Source organism: Festucalex cinctus, chromosome 3 (assembly GCF_051991245.1).
Source record: "Festucalex cinctus isolate MCC-2025b chromosome 3, RoL_Fcin_1.0, whole genome shotgun sequence".
NCBI lineage: Eukaryota > Metazoa > Chordata > Actinopteri > Syngnathiformes > Syngnathidae > Festucalex > Festucalex cinctus.
The window spans coordinates 26,142,120-26,162,312 of record NC_135413.1 but is presented as its reverse complement, the minus strand read 5'-3'; the positions used below and the strand labels follow the sequence as shown (position 1 = coordinate 26,162,312).

Here is a 20,193-nt window from a genome sequence, read left to right as displayed (position 1 = left end):
GCTGTGACGTCTAGTGGTGAACTTTTACACACTGTTGCTTTAAAAAAATAAATAAAAAGTAGTAGTGACCAATTCATCCGTGATCATTTTGTTCAAAACAAAATAAACATCATAAAATAGCACAAATAGCAACGTGACTTCTTTACAACCTGAACAAGAACTCAAATTGTCAACTAAATTGTTTGACAAAATGCAGTCTAATGTGATGTCTTCAAAGTGAATGAGATTTATTTTATTTTTTTCCAGAATTCCAAACCGAAAAACAATAGCAGAGACTAACTGGGGCGCAGCAGGAATTCCTAAATGGCTTTAGCTTTGATACTTCCCGTCGAGGCGGCGCTGGCTGCTCGCGAACATCACGAAATACGAACGGAGCGGCGGAGAAAATGAGAGCTCAAGGGGGGAGATTTGTGGCACATCACTCGACGTGGAATGTGCGACGACGCGGGTCTGCGAGCTGGCTCTGATGTTTTTGTCAGCGGTGGAATGAATGTGATTCATTTCTGCCGTGGCAGTGTGCCACACAAAAGGGAGGGCTCATCTTTCCTCAGAAACACTTGTCACAATGAGACAGCTAAATTTCCCCCGATGTTCCATGGCAGGGGTGATGAGCCAGAGCACCTGAGGGAAAGCGACAGACGGGGCAAACAGAGGGCACGGTTATGGTGGCGGGGCGTCTTGATGAATGCCCCGTCATCACGCCACGCATGGGACATGTTCAATCTTAGGGTTGCTGCACCTGTTGATTGGAAGGGGAAGTCACCTGCCACCTGCTGGCCGTTTTTTTGTAATAACTACCATTGCTTTAAGCGACCTCTTCAGGTCAGAGCTGCATCAAAGACTTCTGTATTGACTAGCATTAAAAAAAAAATAATAATAATATATATATATATATATATATATATATATATATATATATATATATATATATATATATATATATATATATATATACATATATATATATATATATATATATATATATATATATATATGTTTTTGGAACTGCAGGACAAAGTATTAAAAAAATATTTATAACAAAATATCCAGCCATCCATTAAATCAAACGATGTGGGTAAGACTAAAATAAAAAAACAAGCTCATCAGAAACAAACTGGAATTGTGATGGCAGAAGAGGGGGGGACAAGTAGTTGAACAAAAAAAGTCTGTAGGCAAGTAAATAAAAGAATAGCATAGGAAGGACTAGTAGAAAAATGAAAAAATATTTTTCTAAAGAGTGCAAAAAAACAAAGCTGACTTAAAAGTAATCAAGTGGTGTAGAGAAAGCGGTAGAAGTGTGAAAAAGCAAAATGGGGAATAAAAATAAGTGCAGAAGGAGAAAGTGAGTAGTGAAGCAAAGGAATGATGAGCAAAAAGAGTGGCCAAAAAAATAAACTTGACAAATTTGAAAAGGAAGGAGAAATAACATTAAAGAAAAAAAGGAAGAGAGAGAGAACAGATAATCAAATAAAAGAGTGAGTAGCGGAGAATTCAAAGAGCAAGTGGCGAAATAAAAAAAATAAAAAATAAAGAAATGGAGCAACAAAAATCAGCTCACAAATGAACTGGCTCACCCAAATGAGTTCTTGAAAAGTTCTTGCAGGCTGAACTGGCGATATTTTAGAAACAAGCAGAACGGTTGACAACGGGTGACAAAGAGAAACAAGGAAGTAGCAAAATGGAGAAAAATAAGTTGTGGATAACAAACCACAACCACCAAAAGCAAATAGAAAACAGGTAGAGAAGGGAAAACGAGCAGGGTATAAAAAAGTGCTGATGGGAAATGAGAGGCACGAAGAAAATTACGTGGGGCGAAGACAATGAGGGACTAGCAAAAGAAAAACGAAAAAAAAAAAAAGTGCGATGAAGACTGAGCTAATGTCGACGTGAAAATCAAATGCTGAATAAAAAGCAATACATGACAGCAGTGCAGAACAACAATCGAGTTGGCTTTGAAGTGATTAGAAGAACATTTCATCAACTGAAACGACATGATTTTTTTTTTTTTCTTCTTATCAGGTTGGCAACAGCTCTGACGGATGCGAGGCCAGACAGATAAAAGAGCCAAAAGAATCAAACAGGCGCTATTGTGTTTTCATCACTTCCCGTGTGTGTGCGTGTGTGCGCGTGTGTTGGGGTGTGTGTGCAAGCTTAACACAAAAATTAATGATGCAAATAAGCAGTTTTGGAATCATTTTTGGATTTTTTTTTTTTCTGTAATAAAATGGGGGAAGAATGGCTAGCTAGTAGTACATCTTCCAAACCGTTCAGATGTTCGGGATTCGAAAGTCCCTTCAACTATGTTCCAAAAACACGCACGTTAGCTTCAAATCGAGCTGCGTCAGTCCTCACGCTAACCTTGGAGGTAGAGTTGGTGTCCACGGCGGAGGAGGTGGTGATGGTGGAGATTTCGCTAACGGTGGTGCTGGACAGCTGCTCGACGCCAGGTTGGGACATGATGCGAGGACCCGGTAGCCTGCAAACACAAACATACAAATACAGTCAACCCCTTACCGTATCGTACGGAAGTGTAGAGATGCCAATGTGGAGTAAACATTTTTGGCTGGTGAGTATGTTCGAACATACTCGCAAATATGTTCAAACGTATTGAAATGTGTTCGAACATACTCGCAAATATGTTCAAACATACTCACAAATACGTTCGAACATACTCGCAAATATGTTTGAACATAATGGCAAATGTGTTTGAACGTGCATGTAGGCTACATGCTACAAAGTTAGCATACCTTCCCAAGCCATGGGGTATTATTTGTGAAAACAAGTGAAAACAAAACCCCATTTTTTAGGCAGACACGGCAGACATAATAAATCGTAAAAGTTACGAATGAACACTGTTTTTTGTCTACTTAATTTTCATAACACCCAGTCGCATTATGGGAAGGTATGCTAACTTTAGCCTACGTTCAAAGTTCAAAACATATTTGCGAGTATGTTCAAACATATTTGTGAGTATGTTCGAACATATTTGCTAGTATGTTTGAACATATTTGCGACTATTTGCAAATATGTTCGAACATTTGCGAGTATGTTCGAACATATTCGCCAGCCAAAAATGCTTACTCCACATTGGCAGCGCTACGCTTCCGTAGTATCGTACGTTTTTAGGCCGCATTTTTCAAGTTGCAGTTGATATAACTACTCTAACATCGATGCTAATTTCCACTTCTCCATCTATGGCTTTTAGCATTTTATGTTTGCGTCATGTTAGCAGATTTGGGAAAAAAAATAACTTGGTTTGTTTGAACATTTTGCAGCAATTTATGTTCTAGTGTATTACTTGTCTTTATTTGCTTTATAAAAGCCTTTTTCAAGCTATGCTTTTATCCCACATTTGAGAGTCTTTACATCATATCAAACTTACATTGATTTTGAGCTTCTGATTTTTAGAAGATGACTTTTGAGTCAGTAGTAAACACACGCCAAAAAAAACACCAAAAAACACTACACTCCAGACTCTGGCATCATTAAAACATCACAGAGATAGAAAATTCACCCTGACTAGAATTTTAATGTCTGCGGGAAGGAAATGAGGCAAGAGTGCAGAACTTTGAAGTGGCCTGCGAGGGAGGCGAGGGGCGTCACACTCGCCGGGACGCCATTTGCCGAAAAACATCCGCTCCGAGACAAACCACGTTAGCGCTGCTTGGGAATCTTACATGCTTCTCCTCACTTACGAAGCTACCTTTCTCAAGGAAATGTGGAATATATAAATATATAAGCCCACACTTTTTTTCCCCCCCTGTTTGTTAGTGCCATTCACACTGCTTATAGTGCTCATTTTTCCTTTGTTGGGATTGTTCCATTTCTGTCTGTGTCTTTTGTGCACATTTGAAAGCAGGCATTCACCCACTGCATACTTAAAAGGGTCAAATCAGAGCCAATACTGAAGGTGTAACAAAAACAATCTGATATGGAATTTTTTTTTTTTTTAAATCCACAGTCAAAAACTGGCTTGATCACATGAATATCATCTTATATAAAAGCAACCAGAATTCAGATTGGACTAATTAGCTATAAGTTTGAAGATTATTTCTATCAAAGTCCCCCTTTAATTGGAATATAAAATTAATGTTAACGACATGTCGCTTCCATTTCTGCCTTGCCTGCTTGGTTTGCCGCTACTTCCCCTCCTCCCCCTCTCGTGGCTCATTAAACACGTCGCTCTCCTCCTCTTGAACGCGTGTGTGCGCATGTGTGACGAGCCAGCAGGTTAGATTGTTCCCTCGCTCTGGCTGCTGATGGATCGGTCTTATTAGCCGCCGCGGTGTGGGCGTTGAGAAGCCGCTCTGATCCTGATGTAATGGCGAAAGCATTGCCATTTTCTGATGTGTTTGTGTGTGTGCACACATCACCTGTGAATGAGCACGTTGTACTTTTTGTTAGACTAATAATTATTATTCTTTAGATTCAATCTATCCAGGGCTAAATATTAAATACTTTTAGGCGGGCATATTGATTGAACTGAATTTCACTTTCACGGGTAATTATTAAATAGAACTAAAATAACATTTTCAGGTCTAAATACTAAAATGTTTTCAGAGCTACAAATTAAATAAAATTGAATTAAATTTTTACGGGTGATTAAATTAAATTATTTTCAGATATATTTTCCGTGAATTAATTAACTCAAAATATATTAAATTGTTCAGAGCAGTATAATAAACAAAATGAAATCTTCGCTGATTATTAATAAATAAAATTAAATGAACTTACATGTATTTTCTAGAGTTGAAAATGAATTGAATTTAATGCAAATTTTAGGGCTCCACATTACTTTAAATCACCAAAGTCACATCATACATAAATTACTTGAGCTCAGTCTGACTCTGCACTTGTTGACTTATTTTTTTATTTCATGTCAACTCTGACAACTCACAGGCTGTCACTGCTGAGTGGAAACTGCATCTGAAAGCTTGACAGCAGCCTGCCTCTGTGTTTGTGTGCGTGCCTAGGCCGGTGTCAGAAAGGTTATTGCAGAAGAGTGGAGTGGCTCAAGTGTCAGGACTTTACAGTGTGGAGGGCATCTTATCACGGGCTCTTATTTTGGAAGCGGCGCAGACGTGACGACTTCCTGCCACTGCTTTGTGTTGATTTGATGAAATAATCACTGAGCCTCAAATTGGTCAAAGTGAATGATAATGTGTGGTGTTGATTAAGGTTCTTGAAAGTGCACTCGGCACAAAGCTCAAGTGTTTAGTTGAGTCACACTTGACGTCAACGCGCATTACAGCGTCATATGAGACATGATTGAACACATGGATTTATTTTATTATTTAATATTCTGTGAGAATTCTGAGAATGACATCAGAATTCTCACTTTAAAGTCACCATTCTGACTTTGGAGCGAGAATTCTGAGAATAAAGTGAGAATCCTGACAAACTTTTTTTTTCTCTTCACTGGCCCGAATCCTCTATCGTACATTTCAAACACTCAAACACAAAATTGTATTCAAACTAGAGCTGCGAGCAGCTATAAAGGGCCCTCGCAACCCGTGCCACGTTGGGGTATTTGCACGTCGGGGTACTGGCACGTTAGGGTACTGTTTCATAAGAAACCGTCTAAATTGTAAATGTTTTTCCATGCTTTTTGTGTTTGTTCACATTGCTATGGAATGCTTTGTCGAGGTATTCGGCTGATAGGTATGCCTCCCAATATTCACACATCTAGCTGAATCATATAAAAAAAAAAAATTCTTTGCAAACAATGCATCGCTACAGCAAAGGCGTGCCACGTTGGGGTACTTGCACGTCGGGGTACTGGCACGTTGGGGTACTGTCAAATAGGACAAGGACCATCTAAAATGTTTTTGACAAGCCTTGTGTGTGCAAAGTTTAATCAAAACGCAAAATATGGTGCGCAATTCCCAAAATAAATTCAAAATGGCGGACTTCCTTTTAGGTTTAGCATACGGCTACAGAATACTTTTTGTAGGTCTTAAGCTAATAGGTATGCCTCCCAGTTTTCACAAATCTAGGTCAAGTCATCTTTAGTTGTGTATCGCTTGAATCATACAATTGGAAATGCTCCATAAAAATGCATAGAGGGCGCTATTGAGCACAACGTTGGGTTACTTGCACGTCAGGGTACTGGCACGTTGGGGTACTGTTACATGGAACAAGGACCATTTAAAATGTTAGTTTTTTCCATGCCTTGTCTGTGCAAAGTTTAATGAAGAAGGCCAAAAATTATGTATAATTCCCAAAATAAAATCAAAATAGCGGACTTCCTCTTTGGTTTGGCAAATGGCTACATAATACTTTTTTGTAGGTCTAGCATAATCATACAATCGGAAATGCTTCATAAAAAGGTCTAGAGGGCGCTATTCATTGCAAATTGCACAATAAATCTCTGAAAATTCATGTTCATGACAAGTCTGATGTGTTTGCAAAGTTCCATGAGTTTTCATGTGTATAAAAAAAAAAAGCAGCACTTGACAAACAATGCATTGCTATGGCAACAGCGTGTTACAAAATAAAAAACTTTCGATTACTTTGCATCTTAAACATCTTAAGATGAAACACACCAAGTTTGAAGACAGTCGGATAAATTTTGTAGGAGGGGTTCGTTAAAATATGACCCCTGAAAGTTTTTCCTTGCCCGGTTGGAGGGTTAGATCAGGGGATGTCGCAACTTGTTTGTGGTTAAGTGCTACAGAAGTAAATGTGTCTTAACAACCTCATGATTGAATGTGTTTTCAATTCTCTAGGATGTGATTGGATTGTATCAATTAAATGTTCTTATAACTGATTCAGTGAGTAGTAAAAATAGTGTGTCAAGTATAATGACATGAAATATAAGGAATACAAAAAACAAAACAAGAACCCTCTAAATTACACATTTTGTTCCAGGCTTTATGTGCGTGCATAGTTTGAGTATACACCTAGGTTTAGGCCAGGAGTGTTCAAACCTTTTGCAAAGAGGGCCGGGTATGGTAAGGTGAAAATGTGTGGGGCCTAATCAACCATTTAGTTTAGCCTGACATAATTTTTTTACATGCATATGTAAATATATATATGTGGACAAATGTGTACATATGTCTACAAATTTTTGTAGCTCGAGCTGCTTCGTCCAACTGGGAACGCTGCATTAAGAAGGATTTTTTTTTCCTTTGCCAACAGTGCATGCCACGACAACAGCGTGCGACGAAATAAAAAGCTTTCAATAACTTTTCATCGTCAACATCTTAAGATGAATCACACCAAGTTTGAAGATGATCGGATAAACTCTGTAGGAGGAGTTCGTTAAAATAAGACCCCTATGAAATGGCCAAAAAAATGGCAACATGTTCCAAAGTAAATCAAAATGGCAGACTTCCTGTTAGGTTTAGCATATGGTTCAAAAAGAGTTTTTTGTACCTCGAGGGCTGTTACATATGTCTTCAAATTTTGGTCACTCTAGGTGAAACGTACAGCCGGAAATGCTTCATTAAGTAAAAATTTTGAAATGCAAAATTTGATGCCCTGCCTCTGGCGGACTTCCTGTTAGGTTTAGCATATGGCACCAACAGGCTTTTTTGTAGATCATAGTCTGTTACATATGTGTACCAATTTTCGTAGCTCTATATTAAACGTATAACTGGCAATACTTCAGATGAAACATGCCAAAGAATGAAGACAATCTGATAAGTTTTGTAGAAAATATGAGGCCTATAAAAGGCCCCCAAAAATGGCTACAAATAGCAAAGTAAATCAAAATGCCGGACTTCCTGTTTGGCTTAGCATATGGTTCTAAAAGACTTTTTTGTACATCGTGGGCTCTTATGTATGCCTCCAAATTATCATAGCGCTAGGTGAAAGGTACAACCGGGAATGCTTCGTTAAAGAGGAGTTTTTTAGCTCAAAAAGTGATGCCCGGCCCTTGCGGGACTTCCTGTTGGGTTTAGCACAAAGCAGCAAGAGACTTTTTTTGTACATCGTGGGCTATTACATATGTCTACAAATTTTCGTAGCTCTAGCTGCTTCGTACAACTGAGAATTCTTCATTAAGAAGATTTTTTTTCCTTTGCAAACAAGTGCATGCCACGACAACAGCGTGCAGCGAAATAAAAAGCTTTCAATAACTTTTCATCTTCAACATCTTAAGATGAATCACACCAAGTTTGAAGATGATCGGATAAACTCTGTAAGAGGAGTTCGTTAAAATAGGACCCCTATGAAATGGCCAAAAAAATGGGAACACGTTCCAAAGTAAATCAAAATGGTGGACTTTCTGTTAGGTTTAGCATATGGTTCAAAAAGAGTTTTTTGTACCTTGAGGGCTGTTACATATGTCTTTAAATTTTGGTAACTCTAGGTGAAACGTACAGCCGGGAATGCTTCATTAAGTAAGAATTTTGAAACTCCAAATTTGATGCCCCGCCTCTGGCGGACTTCCTGTTGGGTTTAGCATATGGCACCAACAGACTTTTTTGTAGGTCATAGTCTGTTACATATGTGTACCAATTTTCGTAGCTCTAGGTTAAACATACAACCGGCAATACTACGTTTAGTAAGAGTTTTGAAACTCTAAATTTGATGCCCCACCGCCGTCATATAGTATGTCGAAAACTTTCGATTTTTTACCATGGTGTTGTCCCAGGTCTTGAGATGGTACATCCCAAGTTTGAAGTCAATTGGATTAACCGTGTAGGAGAAGCAGGCAAAAGTATGACCCCTGTAAATGTGCAAAAATTGGCCAAAATTGGACATTTAAATACTCATATCTCACTTCCTGTCTATTTTAGGGTACACACATCAAAGAGGTTTTTGTTCATCTGGATGCGCTACAGGTGCCACACAATTTTCATAGCCGTCGGACAATCGTAGCGGGCCAGGGATCTGTTTAACCTATGTAGGTGGCGCTATGGAGCCATTTTTCTGTTATCACCTATGGCGACTTTAAAATATCAAATTTTTCGCCAGGCCTGACGTGTGTGTAAAGTTTGGTGAGTTTTCGTTCACGTTTAGTGTCTCAAAAATGTGATTGTTTGCGGAAAAGAATAATAACAAACTAGAGCTGCGAGCAGCTATAAAGGGCCCTCGCAACCCGTGCCACGTTGGGGTATTTGCACGTCGGGGTACTGGCACGTTAGGGTACTGTTTCATAAGAAACCGTCTAAATTGTAAATGTTTTGCCATGCTTTTTGTGTTTGTTCACATTGCTATGGAATGCTTTATCGAGGTATTCGGCTGATAGGTATGCCTCCCAATATTCACACATCTAGCTGAATCATATAAAAAAAAAAATTATTTGCAAACAATGCATCGCTACAGCAAAGGCGTGCCACGTTGGGGTACTTGCACGTCGGGGTACTGGCACGTTGGGGTACTGTCAAATAGGACAAGGACCATCTAAAATGTTTTTGACAAGCCTTGTGTGTGCAAAGTTTAATCAAAACGCAAAATATGGTGCGCAATTCCCAAAATAAATTCAAAATGGCGGACTTCCTTTTAGGTTTAGCATACGGCTACAGAATACTTTTTGTAGGTCTTAAGCTAATAGGTATGCCTCCCAGTTTTCACAAATCTAGGTCAAGTCATCTTTAGTTGTGTATCGCTTGAATCATACAATTGGAAATGCTCCATAAAAATGCATAGAGGGCGCTATTGAGCACAACGTTGGGTTACTTGCACGTCAGGGTACTGGCACGTTGGGGTACTGTTACATGGAACAAGGACCATTTAAAATGTTAGTTTTTTCCATGCCTTGTCTGTGCAAAGTTTAATGAAGAAGGCCAAAAATTATGTATAATTCCCAAAATAAAATCAAAATAGCGGACTTCCTCTTTGGTTTGGCAAATGGCTACATAATACTTTTTTGTAGGTCTAGCATAATCATACAATCGGAAATGCTTCATAAAAATGTCTAGAGGGCGCTATTTATTGCAAATTGCACAATAAATCTCTGAAAATTCATGTTCATGACAAGTCTGATGTGTTTGCAAAGTTTCATGAGTTTTCATGTGTATAAAAAAAAAAAAAAGCAGCACTTGACAACTGTTACATGGAACAAGGACCATTTAAAATGTTAGTTTTTTCCATGCCTTTTCTGTGCAAAGTTGAATGAAAAAGGCCAAAAATGATGTATAATTCCCAAAATAAAATCAAAATAGCGGACTTCCTCTTTGGTTTGGCAAATGGCTACATAATACTTTTTTGTAGGTCTAGCATAATCATACAATCGGAAATGCTTCATAAAAATGTCTAGAGGGCGCTATTTATTGCAAATTGCACAATAAATCTCTGAAAATTCATGTTCATGACAAGTCTGATGTGTTTGCAAAGTTTCATGAGTTTTCATGTGTATAAAAAAAAAAAAAAGCAGCACTTGACAACTGTTACATGGAACAAGGACCATTTAAAATGTTAGTTTTTTCCATGCCTTGTCTGTGCAAAGTTGAATGAAAAAGGCCAAAAATGATGTATAATTCCCAAAATAAAATCAAAATAGCGGACTTCCTCTTTGGTTTGGCAAATGGCTACATAATACTTTTTTGTAGGTCTAGCATAATCATACAATCAGAAATGCTTCATAAAAAGGTCTAGAGGGCGCTATTTATTGCAAATTGCACAATAAATCTCTGAAAATTCATGTTCATGACAAGTCTGATGTGTTTGCAAAGTTCCATGAGTTTTCATGTGTATAAAAAAAAAAAAGCAGCACTTGACAAACAATGCATTGCTATGGCAACAGCGTGTTACAAAATAAAAAACTTTCGATTACTTTGCATCTTAAACATCTTAAGATGAAACACACCAAGTTTGAAGACAGTCGGATAAATTTTGTAGGAGGGGTTCGTTAAAATATGACCCCTGAAAGTTTTTCCTTGCCCGGTTGGAGGGTTAGATCAGGGGATGTCGCAACTTGTTTGTGGTTAAGTGCTACAGAAGTAAATGTGTCTTAACAACCTCATGATTGAATGTGTTTTCAATTCTCTAGGATGTGATTGGATTGTATCAATTAAATGTTCTTATAACTGATTCAGTGAGTAGTAAAAATAGTGTGTCAAGTATAATGACATGAAATATAAGGAATACAAAAAACAAAACAAGAACCCTCTAAATTACACATTTTGTTCCAGGCTTTATGTGCGTGCATAATTTGAGTATACACCTAGGTTTAGGCCAGGAGTGTTCAAACCTTTTGCAAAGAGGGCCGGGTATGGTAAGGTGAAAATGTGTGGGGCCTAATCAACCATTTAGTTTAGCCTGACATAATTTTTTTACATGCATATGTAAATATATATATGTGGACAAATGTGTACATATGTCTACAAATTTTTGTAGCTCGAGCTGCTTCGTCCAACTGGGAACGCTGCATTAAGAAGGATTTTTTTTTCCTTTGCCAACAGTGCATGCCACGACAACAGCGTGCGACGAAATAAAAAGCTTTCAATAACTTTTCATCGTCAACATCTTAAGATGAATCACACCAAGTTTGAAGATGATCGGATAAACTCTGTAGGAGGAGTTCGTTAAAATAAGACCCCTATGAAATGGCCAAAAAAATGGCAACATGTTCCAAAGTAAATCAAAATGGCAGACTTCCTGTTAGGTTTAGCATATGGTTCAAAAAGAGTTTTTTGTACCTCGAGGGCTGTTACATATGTCTTCAAATTTTGGTCACTCTAGGTGAAACGTACAGCCGGAAATGCTTCATTAAGTAAAAATTTTGAAATGCAAAATTTGATGCCCTGCCTCTGGCGGACTTCCTGTTAGGTTTAGCATATGGCACCAACAGGCTTTTTTGTAGATCATAGTCTGTTACATATGTGTACCAATTTTCGTAGCTCTAGATTAAACGTATAACCGGCAATACTTCAGATGAAACATGCCAAAGAATGAAGACAATCTGATAAGTTTTGTAGAAAATATGAGGCCTATAAAAGGCCCCCAAAAAATGGCTACAAATAGCAAAGTAAATCAAAATGCCGGACTTCCTGTTTGGCTTAGCATATGGTTCTAAAAGACTTTTTTGTACATCGTGGGCTCTTATGTATGCCTCCAAATTATCATTGCGCTAGGTGAAAGGTACAACCGGGAATGCTTCGTTAAAGAGGAGTTTTTTAGCTCAAAAAGTGATGCCCGGCCCTTGCGGGACTTCCTGTTGGGTTTAGCACAAAGCAGCAAGAGACTTTTTTGTACATCGTGGGCTGTTACATATGTCTACAAATTTTCGTAGCTCTAGCTGCTTCGTACAACTGAGAATTCTTCATTAAGAAGAATTTTTTTCCTTTGCAAACAAGTGCATGCCACGACAACAGCGTGCAGCGAAATAAAAAGCTTTCAATAACTTTTCATCTTCAACATCTTAAGATGAATCACACCAAGTTTGAAGATGATCGGATAAACTCTGTAAGAGGAGTTCGTTAAAATAGGACCCCTATGAAATGGCCAAAAAAATGGGAACACGTTCCAAAGTAAATCAAAATGGTGGACTTTCTGTTAGGTTTAGCATATGGTTCAAAAAGAGTTTTTTGTACCTTGAGGGCTGTTACATATGTCTTTAAATTTTGGTAACTCTAGGTGAAACGTACAGCCGGGAATGCTTCATTAAGTAAGAATTTTGAAACTCAAAATTTGATGCCCCGCCTCTGGCGGACTTCCTGTTGGGTTTAGCATATGGCACCAACAGACTTTTTTGTAGGTCATAGTCTGTTACATATGTGTACCAATTTTCGTAGCTCTAGGTTAAACATACAACCGGCAATACTACGTTTAGTAAGAGTTTTGAAACTCTAAATTTGATGCCCTACCGCCGTCATATAGTATGTCGAAAACTTTAGATTTTTTACCATGGTGTTGTCCCAGGTCTTGAGATGGTACATCCCAAGTTTGAAGTCAATTGGATTACCCGTGTAGGAGAAGCAGGCAAAAGTATGACCCCTGTAAATGTGCAAAAATTGGCCAAAATTGGACATTTAAATACTCATATCTCACTTCCTGTCTATTTTAGGGTACACACATCAAAGAGGTTTTTGTTCATCTGGATGTGCTACAGGTGCCACACAATTTTCATAGCCGTCGGACAATCGTAGCGGGCCAGGGATCTGTTTAACCTATGTAGGTGGCGCTATGGAGCCATTTTTCTGTTATCACCTATGGCGACTTTAAAATATCAAATTTTTCGCCAGGCCTGACGTGTGTGTAAAGTTTGGTGAGTTTTCGTTCACGTTTAGTGTCTCAAAAATGTGATTGTTTGCGGAAAAGAATAATAACAAATAAAAAGAAGAAGAACTAGAGCTGCGAGCAGCTATAAAGGGCCCTCGCAACCCGGGCCACGTTGGGGTACTTGCACGTCGGGGTACTGGCACGTTGGGGTACTGTCAAATAGGACAAGACCATCTAAAATGTTTTTGACAAGCCTTGTGTGTGCAAAGTTTAATCAAAACGCAAAATATGGTGTGCAATTCCCAAAATAAATTCAAAATGGTGGACTTCCTTTTAGGTTTAGCATACGGCTACAGAATACCTTTTGTAGGTCTTAAGCTAATAGGTATGCCTCCCAGTTTTCATAAATCTTGGTCAAGTCATCTTTAGTTGTGTATCGCTTGAATCATACAATTGGAAATGCTCCATAAAAATGCATAGAGGGCGCTATTGAGCACAACGTTGGGTTACTTGCACGTCAGGGTACTGGCACGTTGGGGTACTGTTACATGGAACAAGGACCATTTAAAATGTTAGTTTTTTCCATGGCTTGTCTGTGCAAAGTTTAATGAGAAAGGCCAAAAATGATGTATAATTCCCAAAATAAAATCAAAATAGCGGACTTCCTCTTTGGTTTGGCAAATGGCTACATAATACTTTTTTGTAGGTCTAGCATAATCATACAATCGGAAATGCTTCATAAAAATGTCTAGAGGGCGCTATTTATTGCAAATTGCACAATAAATCTCTAAAAATTCATGTTCATGACAAGTCTGATGTGTTTGCAAAGTTTCATGAGTTTTCATGTGTATAAAAAAAAAAAAAAAAGCAGCACTTGACAACTGTTACATGGAACAAGGACCATTTAAAATGTTAGTTTTTTCCATGCCTTGTCTGTGCAAAGTTTAATGAAAAAGGCCAAAAATGATGTATAATTCCCAAAATAAAATCAAAATAGCGGACTTCCTCTTTGGTTTGGCAAATGGCTACATAATACTTTTTTGTAGGTCTAGCATAATAATACAATCGGAAAGGCTTCATAAAAATGTCTAGAGGGCGCTATTTATTGCAAATTGCACAATAAAGCTCTGAAAATTCATGTTCATGACGAGTCTGATGTGTTTGCAAAGTTTCATGAGTTTTCATGTGTATAAAAAAAAAAAAGCAGCACTTGACAAACAATGCATTGCTATGGCAACAGCGTGTTACAAAATAAAAAACTTTCGATTACTTTGCATCTTAAACATCTTAAGATGAAACACACCAAGTTTGAACAGTCGGATAAATTTTGTAGGAGGGGTTCGTTAAAATATGACCCCTGAAAAAGGCCACAAAAAATGGCAACAAATCCCATCATAAATCAAAATGGCGGACTTCCTGTTTGGTTTAGCACATGGTTCCAAGAGACTTTTTTGTACATCGTGGGCTCTTATGTATGCCTGGAAATTATCATAGCGCTAGGTGAAACGTACAACCGGGAATGCTTCGTAAAAGAGGAGTTTTTTAGCTCAAAATGTGATGCCCGGCCCCTGGGGGACTTCCTGTTAGGTTAAGCACATGGCACCAAGAGACTTTTTTGTACATCCTGGACTGTTACATATGTCTACAATTTTTCGTCGCTCTAGCTGCTTCGTACAACTGGGAATGCTTCATTAATAAGATTTTTTTTCCTTTGCAAAAAGTGCATGCCACGACAACAGCGTGTGACGAAATAAAAAACTTTCAATCACTTTTCATTTTCAACATCTTAAGATGAATCACACCAAGTTTGAAGATGATCGGATAAACTCTGTAGGAGGAGTTTGTTAAAATATGACCCCTATGAAATGGCCAAAAAAAATGGCAACACATTCCAAAGTAAATCAAAATGGCGGACGTCCTGTTAGGTTTAGCATATGGTTCAAAAAGAGTTTTTTGTACCTCGAGGGCTGTTATATACCTCTACAAATTTTGGTAACTCTAGGTGAAACGTACAGCCGGGTATGCTTTGTTAAAGAGGAGTTTTTTAGCTCAAAATGTGATGCCCGGCCCCTGGGGGACTTCCTGTTGGGTTTAGCACAGGGCACCAATAGACTTTTTTGTACATCTTGGGCTGTTACATATGTCTACAAATTTTCGTAGCTCTAGCTGCTTCGTACAAATGGGAATGCTTCTTTAAGGATATTTTTTTTCCTTTAAAAACAGTGCATGCCATGACAACAGTGTGCGACGAAATACAAAGCTTTCAATAACTTTTCATCTTCAACATCTTAAGATGAATCACACCAAGTTTGAAGATGATCGGATAAACACTGTAGGAGGAGTTCGTTAAAATAAGGCCCCAATGAAATGGCCAAAAAAATGGCAACACGTTCCAAAATAAATCAAAATGGTGGACTTCCTGTTAGGTTTAGCATATGGTTCAAAAAGAGTTTTTTGTAGGTCATAGCCTGTTACATATGTGTACCAATTTTCGTAGCTCTAGATTAAACGTACAACCGGCAATGCTTCGTGAAGTAAGAATTTTTAAACTCTAAATTTGATGCGCCGCCACCGTCATATAGTATATCAAAAACTTTTCATTTTTCACAATGATGTTGTCCCAGGTGTTGAGATGGTACATCCCAAGTTTGAAGTCAATCGGGTTAACCGTGTAGGAGAAGCGGGCAAAAGTATGACCCCTGTAAATGTGCAAAAATTGGCAAAAATTGGACATTTAAATACTCATACCTCACTTTCTGTCTATTTTAGGGTACACACTTCAAAGAGGTTTTTGTTCATTGGGATGTGCTACAGGTGCCACACAATTTTCATAGCCGTCGGACAATCGTAGCGGGACAGGGATCCGTTTAACCTATGTAGGGGGCGCTAAGGAGCCATTTTTCTGTTATCATGTATGGCGACTTTAAAATATCAAATTTTTCGCCAGGCCTGATGTGCGTGTAAAGTTTGGTGAGTTTTCGGTCACGTTTAGTGTCTCAAAAATGCGATTGTTTGCGGAGAAGAAAAAGAAGAATAATAAGAAGAATTCCTACAAAAACAATAGGGCCTCGCAGCGGCACCGCCGCCGCCGCTGCTCGGGCCCTAATAAGGTGGTGGCAGCACATTTCAGACATTGCACTGTGCTAAACTGTGATAATTTGTTTACCTTGCCAATTGCTTACTGATTGCGCCTCTCTAAGGGACCTAACTGTCTACAATATGCATCATTCAACATGGTGGAATTTCAAATAAGAAAATCACAGAAATCACTCGAGCCGCTATTTACAACCAACGCAGAAACAGAGCGCGAAAGAGATTTTAACAGCTTCCTGATTGCAACTAATGAGAGCACTCTAGCAGAAGAACTGCTCGTCCTTGACCAACCAATCTCTCCTACTTTGCCACTTTATTTAGAAAAAAAAACCAAAACGTGAAGAGATGAAAGTGGCACATTCTGACAAAAAAAACAAAAAAAAAAACAGCTACAATGGTTTTGCACTGCAGACGTTGCAGGCAAATTATGCATTATTGTACTTTAAGAGTAGTCAGAATCGGCCTAAAAAGAAGCAACACCGCATCACTCACTGTTCTTGAAGGAGAAAATCGATGTTCTCTGGAGAAACCCGCCCGGTCACAGGGTGATGAAAGGTGGTGCTCCTCTGGTTATGACTGCAAACAAAGAAAAATAAGACAGCGGAGGAGGTTGGCAAAGTTCGCTCAAAGCCTCAACACGACGACAAACCAAACAGACTGAACACAACTGGGACGACAAAAGGCCCACCCATGCCCACTCACCCCACTGTCCTCGCCAGTGTATAGCCTGTGTGGACTCAGCACAAAATACTGGCTGCAGCAGGACTGGGCTTCCACGGTATTCAATGACAGATAAACAACATGGCCGACAATAATACGGCTAGTTAATATATCAAAGTAAGTTATAAAGACACCTTGATGCTGTGAACACAGTCATCAAAGTATTCAAAGAGGCAATGCCAGGACATCATTACAAAGTTTCTGTTTTGAGTTGTAGCATTAGCTTGTAGTGTTAGCCAGTGCTAACTAAATTGCGTGCTTTAGCATTGGCACAAACCAAAAATACCAACACTGAAACAGTGTTAGAATTAGATCAGAAATTGTCCAAAATCGACAGTGTGACGGCTTGTAGCTCAAGAAACTTCAAGACAGTCAAGATACCACTGTTGGTTTGTCTTTTAGTCATAGATGGTAGTTAACGTTAATCTTATGTAGGTTACAGTAAAAAGACAAGTTAGCTAACGCTCTTGATATTTCCAATGTCCAAAATGCCATTGAAATTGGATTACAGTATTATGAATGATTATGCTAGAATGGTACAAATGGTTGTCCAATGTTTGTGGACCCTTGGAACTGACCAAAATTACCTTAAAATGGCTTCTTCAAACTAAAACAACCGACCTTGTAGGTGATTTTGGCAATGGCTTCTGAGACTTTTGTGGGTTTACTCATGATAGACACAGTTGCTACTGTACCAAGGGCAAATCATCAAACTTCTCCACTGTCTACACTAAATACCACTCAAAATTTGGAAGCACTCATTTGGGTAGGATGCAAGATTCAAATTCGGTAACAATACAAAAAAATTTTAAGGATCCTTTGAAAGGGCGAAATTGGCCCTAAAATGTGAGCTGAGACTCTGTTGATAGGTCTACACGTGATAGTAATCCATACTAAGTTTTGTGTTGCTAAGTGAAACTGGCTTTGGGGTTTGAATTTTCCCAATCATTCTGGTTTGAACTTATGAACCACTACAATGTCCGCCGCCAAGGAGTCGCCATGTCGTCGTCGTCTCGCCCCCGTGTTTGACCTTCCGCTACTCCATGTCCATGTGGCATGTGCCAAGGTTGTGAGGTAAATGTTTGTTGGGTAAACATGGGGGGTTAGTTTGTGACCGGCGCTCGTATGACAGCAAGTAGCGATCCTGCTGCCCACCACCCCCACCCCATCTCATGCAAACACACATGCACAACATATGATCTGACATGGCAACGCTGCACCTGTTGTAACACGTGACTGAACAGAAACATCCATCACTTAACAGTTGGAATCTTTACCACGGAGTCAAACAGCATTATGGTACAAGTTCCCTTTCCATTTGACATTAATGTATACCCTCTTACTGATATACATGTATCAGAAAAGCCTCAATAGGATGTGGATGTGCACCTTTTCCCATAACTGACGTCATGTTTTCCTTTAGACAGCAAACCAGATGTGTGGCAGACGGTGTTGTTCTAAGTTATCTGGTAGTGGGTGCTCTCCGAGTCGAAGGCCCGGTCTATTTAAAGGTTTTTCCACACGAAATGCATTTGAAGTGAAGCGAGGCGGGGCAACGTGTAGAGAGACAAGGTCATTCTCATTCCAGCACATGCTGTGTGTGCGTGCGTTGGTTGAAAGCAGGTACAGTAGGTAGAAAAATTAACCCTACAAAGACGACAAAGCAAAGTAAGGCGACAGGTAAACTTGACTCGAATATTCACGTTTTTCTGTCTACTCACGCGTAGACATGCTTACTGAATTTCTTGAACTTAAGTTATGCTGTTTAGGAACTGCATATTAAAAACAAATCTAGTGAACCAGTGGCCACTCACCCAACTTTGCTGCCTACTTCCACAATCTGAGATCAAAATTAGAACATCCACAGACCCTCTGAAGACAGGCAACACGCACACACAATTCAGCATGCACACAAACATCCTCCCAAACACACACTTGCCATGTCAAGACTGCCAAGCACTGCCAATAAATAAACCCTAACAGGATGCAGACCTTACTTGGATGGTTTACCTTCCGTGCGCATGATTACTTCTGGGGGCTTCACCATTTGTCTGTCCCTCCGAGCATGAAACTGTGCCGCGAGTACGCCGTCACGCTCGGAAATAGACGCAATGTTGTATGCAAACACACGTACGCACACACGACATTGAGTCAACATGCTGAGTTCCAAGCCGGCCTGCGCTTGCTATCAGTGAATTCCAGCGAGCATACGGTGATGACACATTTGGTTCAGCTCAACATTTCTGCTGCTGCCATCATCTCTTGATCAGGTTTCAAGTGGGGTGATAGCATACATGCTTGTTCATTCACTCAGTCATTCTCTCAAATGTCATTTAGCATCCCAAAAGTGTGATACCATTCGTGGTTCTAACACGGAGGATAATTTGTTGGGTTTCCCACCGACACCGCGAGTGCAGTCCTAATTAGCCTGTTGCATGAACTGATGTAGTCTGCTGAGATGAGAGGTGCAACATCTTCTACTACTAAGACAGTCCAGTTCTCTCACACACACAATTTCATCTGACTTCCCTACAGTCAAAGGTCCTGTCCTCCATAACTCCCACTCAGATCCACTGACGACTGACATGAAGATGAACGCATGTTTTGTCTGTAAAGCAAACCTATTTACCAGCCAGGAGGCTTTTAAAACAGCCGTAATACAATGCCTCGCTCCATGACCTGTTGGCCTCTTAGAGAAAATAATGGCGTGTAGCTTTTAGTTTTCATAAAATATTTGATTGGAAGTGAGGTTGAGAATTACATCACAGCCGTAGCGTACTTTATTAGTGTGTTTTTACGTTTGCACCGTTATATATCAAACCGAATAAGAAGCCGATAACGATGCACTGGTGTGTCTCAGGTCTTGAAAAGCATGTTTGTCAAACTGTGTGATGTAATGTGGAGTGGTTCTAATTATTGAGTGATGAGAAATCCTTCAAGAGTGCAGCACTCACATTTCAAATTCTCTTTTATTCTCATAATCAAGCAGATGAGCGACTGAAAGCAACTTCACAGGCGCCTATGAAGAGAAGTTCAGAAAAGCATGAATGAACCACAAGATGCTTAACAGGTGGGTTGGTAAGGAGGGGAGGTTGTAGGGGTTGAACAACTACATTTTTTTTTTTTTTACAATGCATATTTTATGCATATTTTAAAAAGTATATTTCTGTTTCCATTTTTCAGCAATTAGCATTAGAATGTAGCCAAGTTTCATCATTATTCACAAACCTGTTCAAAACACTGGGGAAAATGGCTTGTTGCAACATGGCC

General features: G+C 39.2%; 1 protein-coding gene across 11 annotated transcripts in view; it reads right to left on the bottom strand.

The window, feature by feature from the left end:
- The window catches only part of LOC144016251 (pleckstrin homology domain-containing family A member 7-like), an 87,312-nt gene that overhangs the window by 30,825 nt on the left and 36,294 nt on the right, over positions 1 to 20,193 (bottom strand). For all 11 annotated transcript variants that reach the window (XM_077517123.1, XM_077517124.1, XM_077517127.1 and 8 more), the window contains 2 exons: positions 16,696 to 16,779; positions 2,359 to 2,476 (listed from right to left, as the gene is read on the bottom strand). In XM_077517123.1, coding sequence (XP_077373249.1) covers positions 2,359 to 2,476; positions 16,696 to 16,779 — 202 coding nt within the window. The remainder of the gene's footprint in view (positions 1 to 2,358; positions 2,477 to 16,695; positions 16,780 to 20,193) is intronic.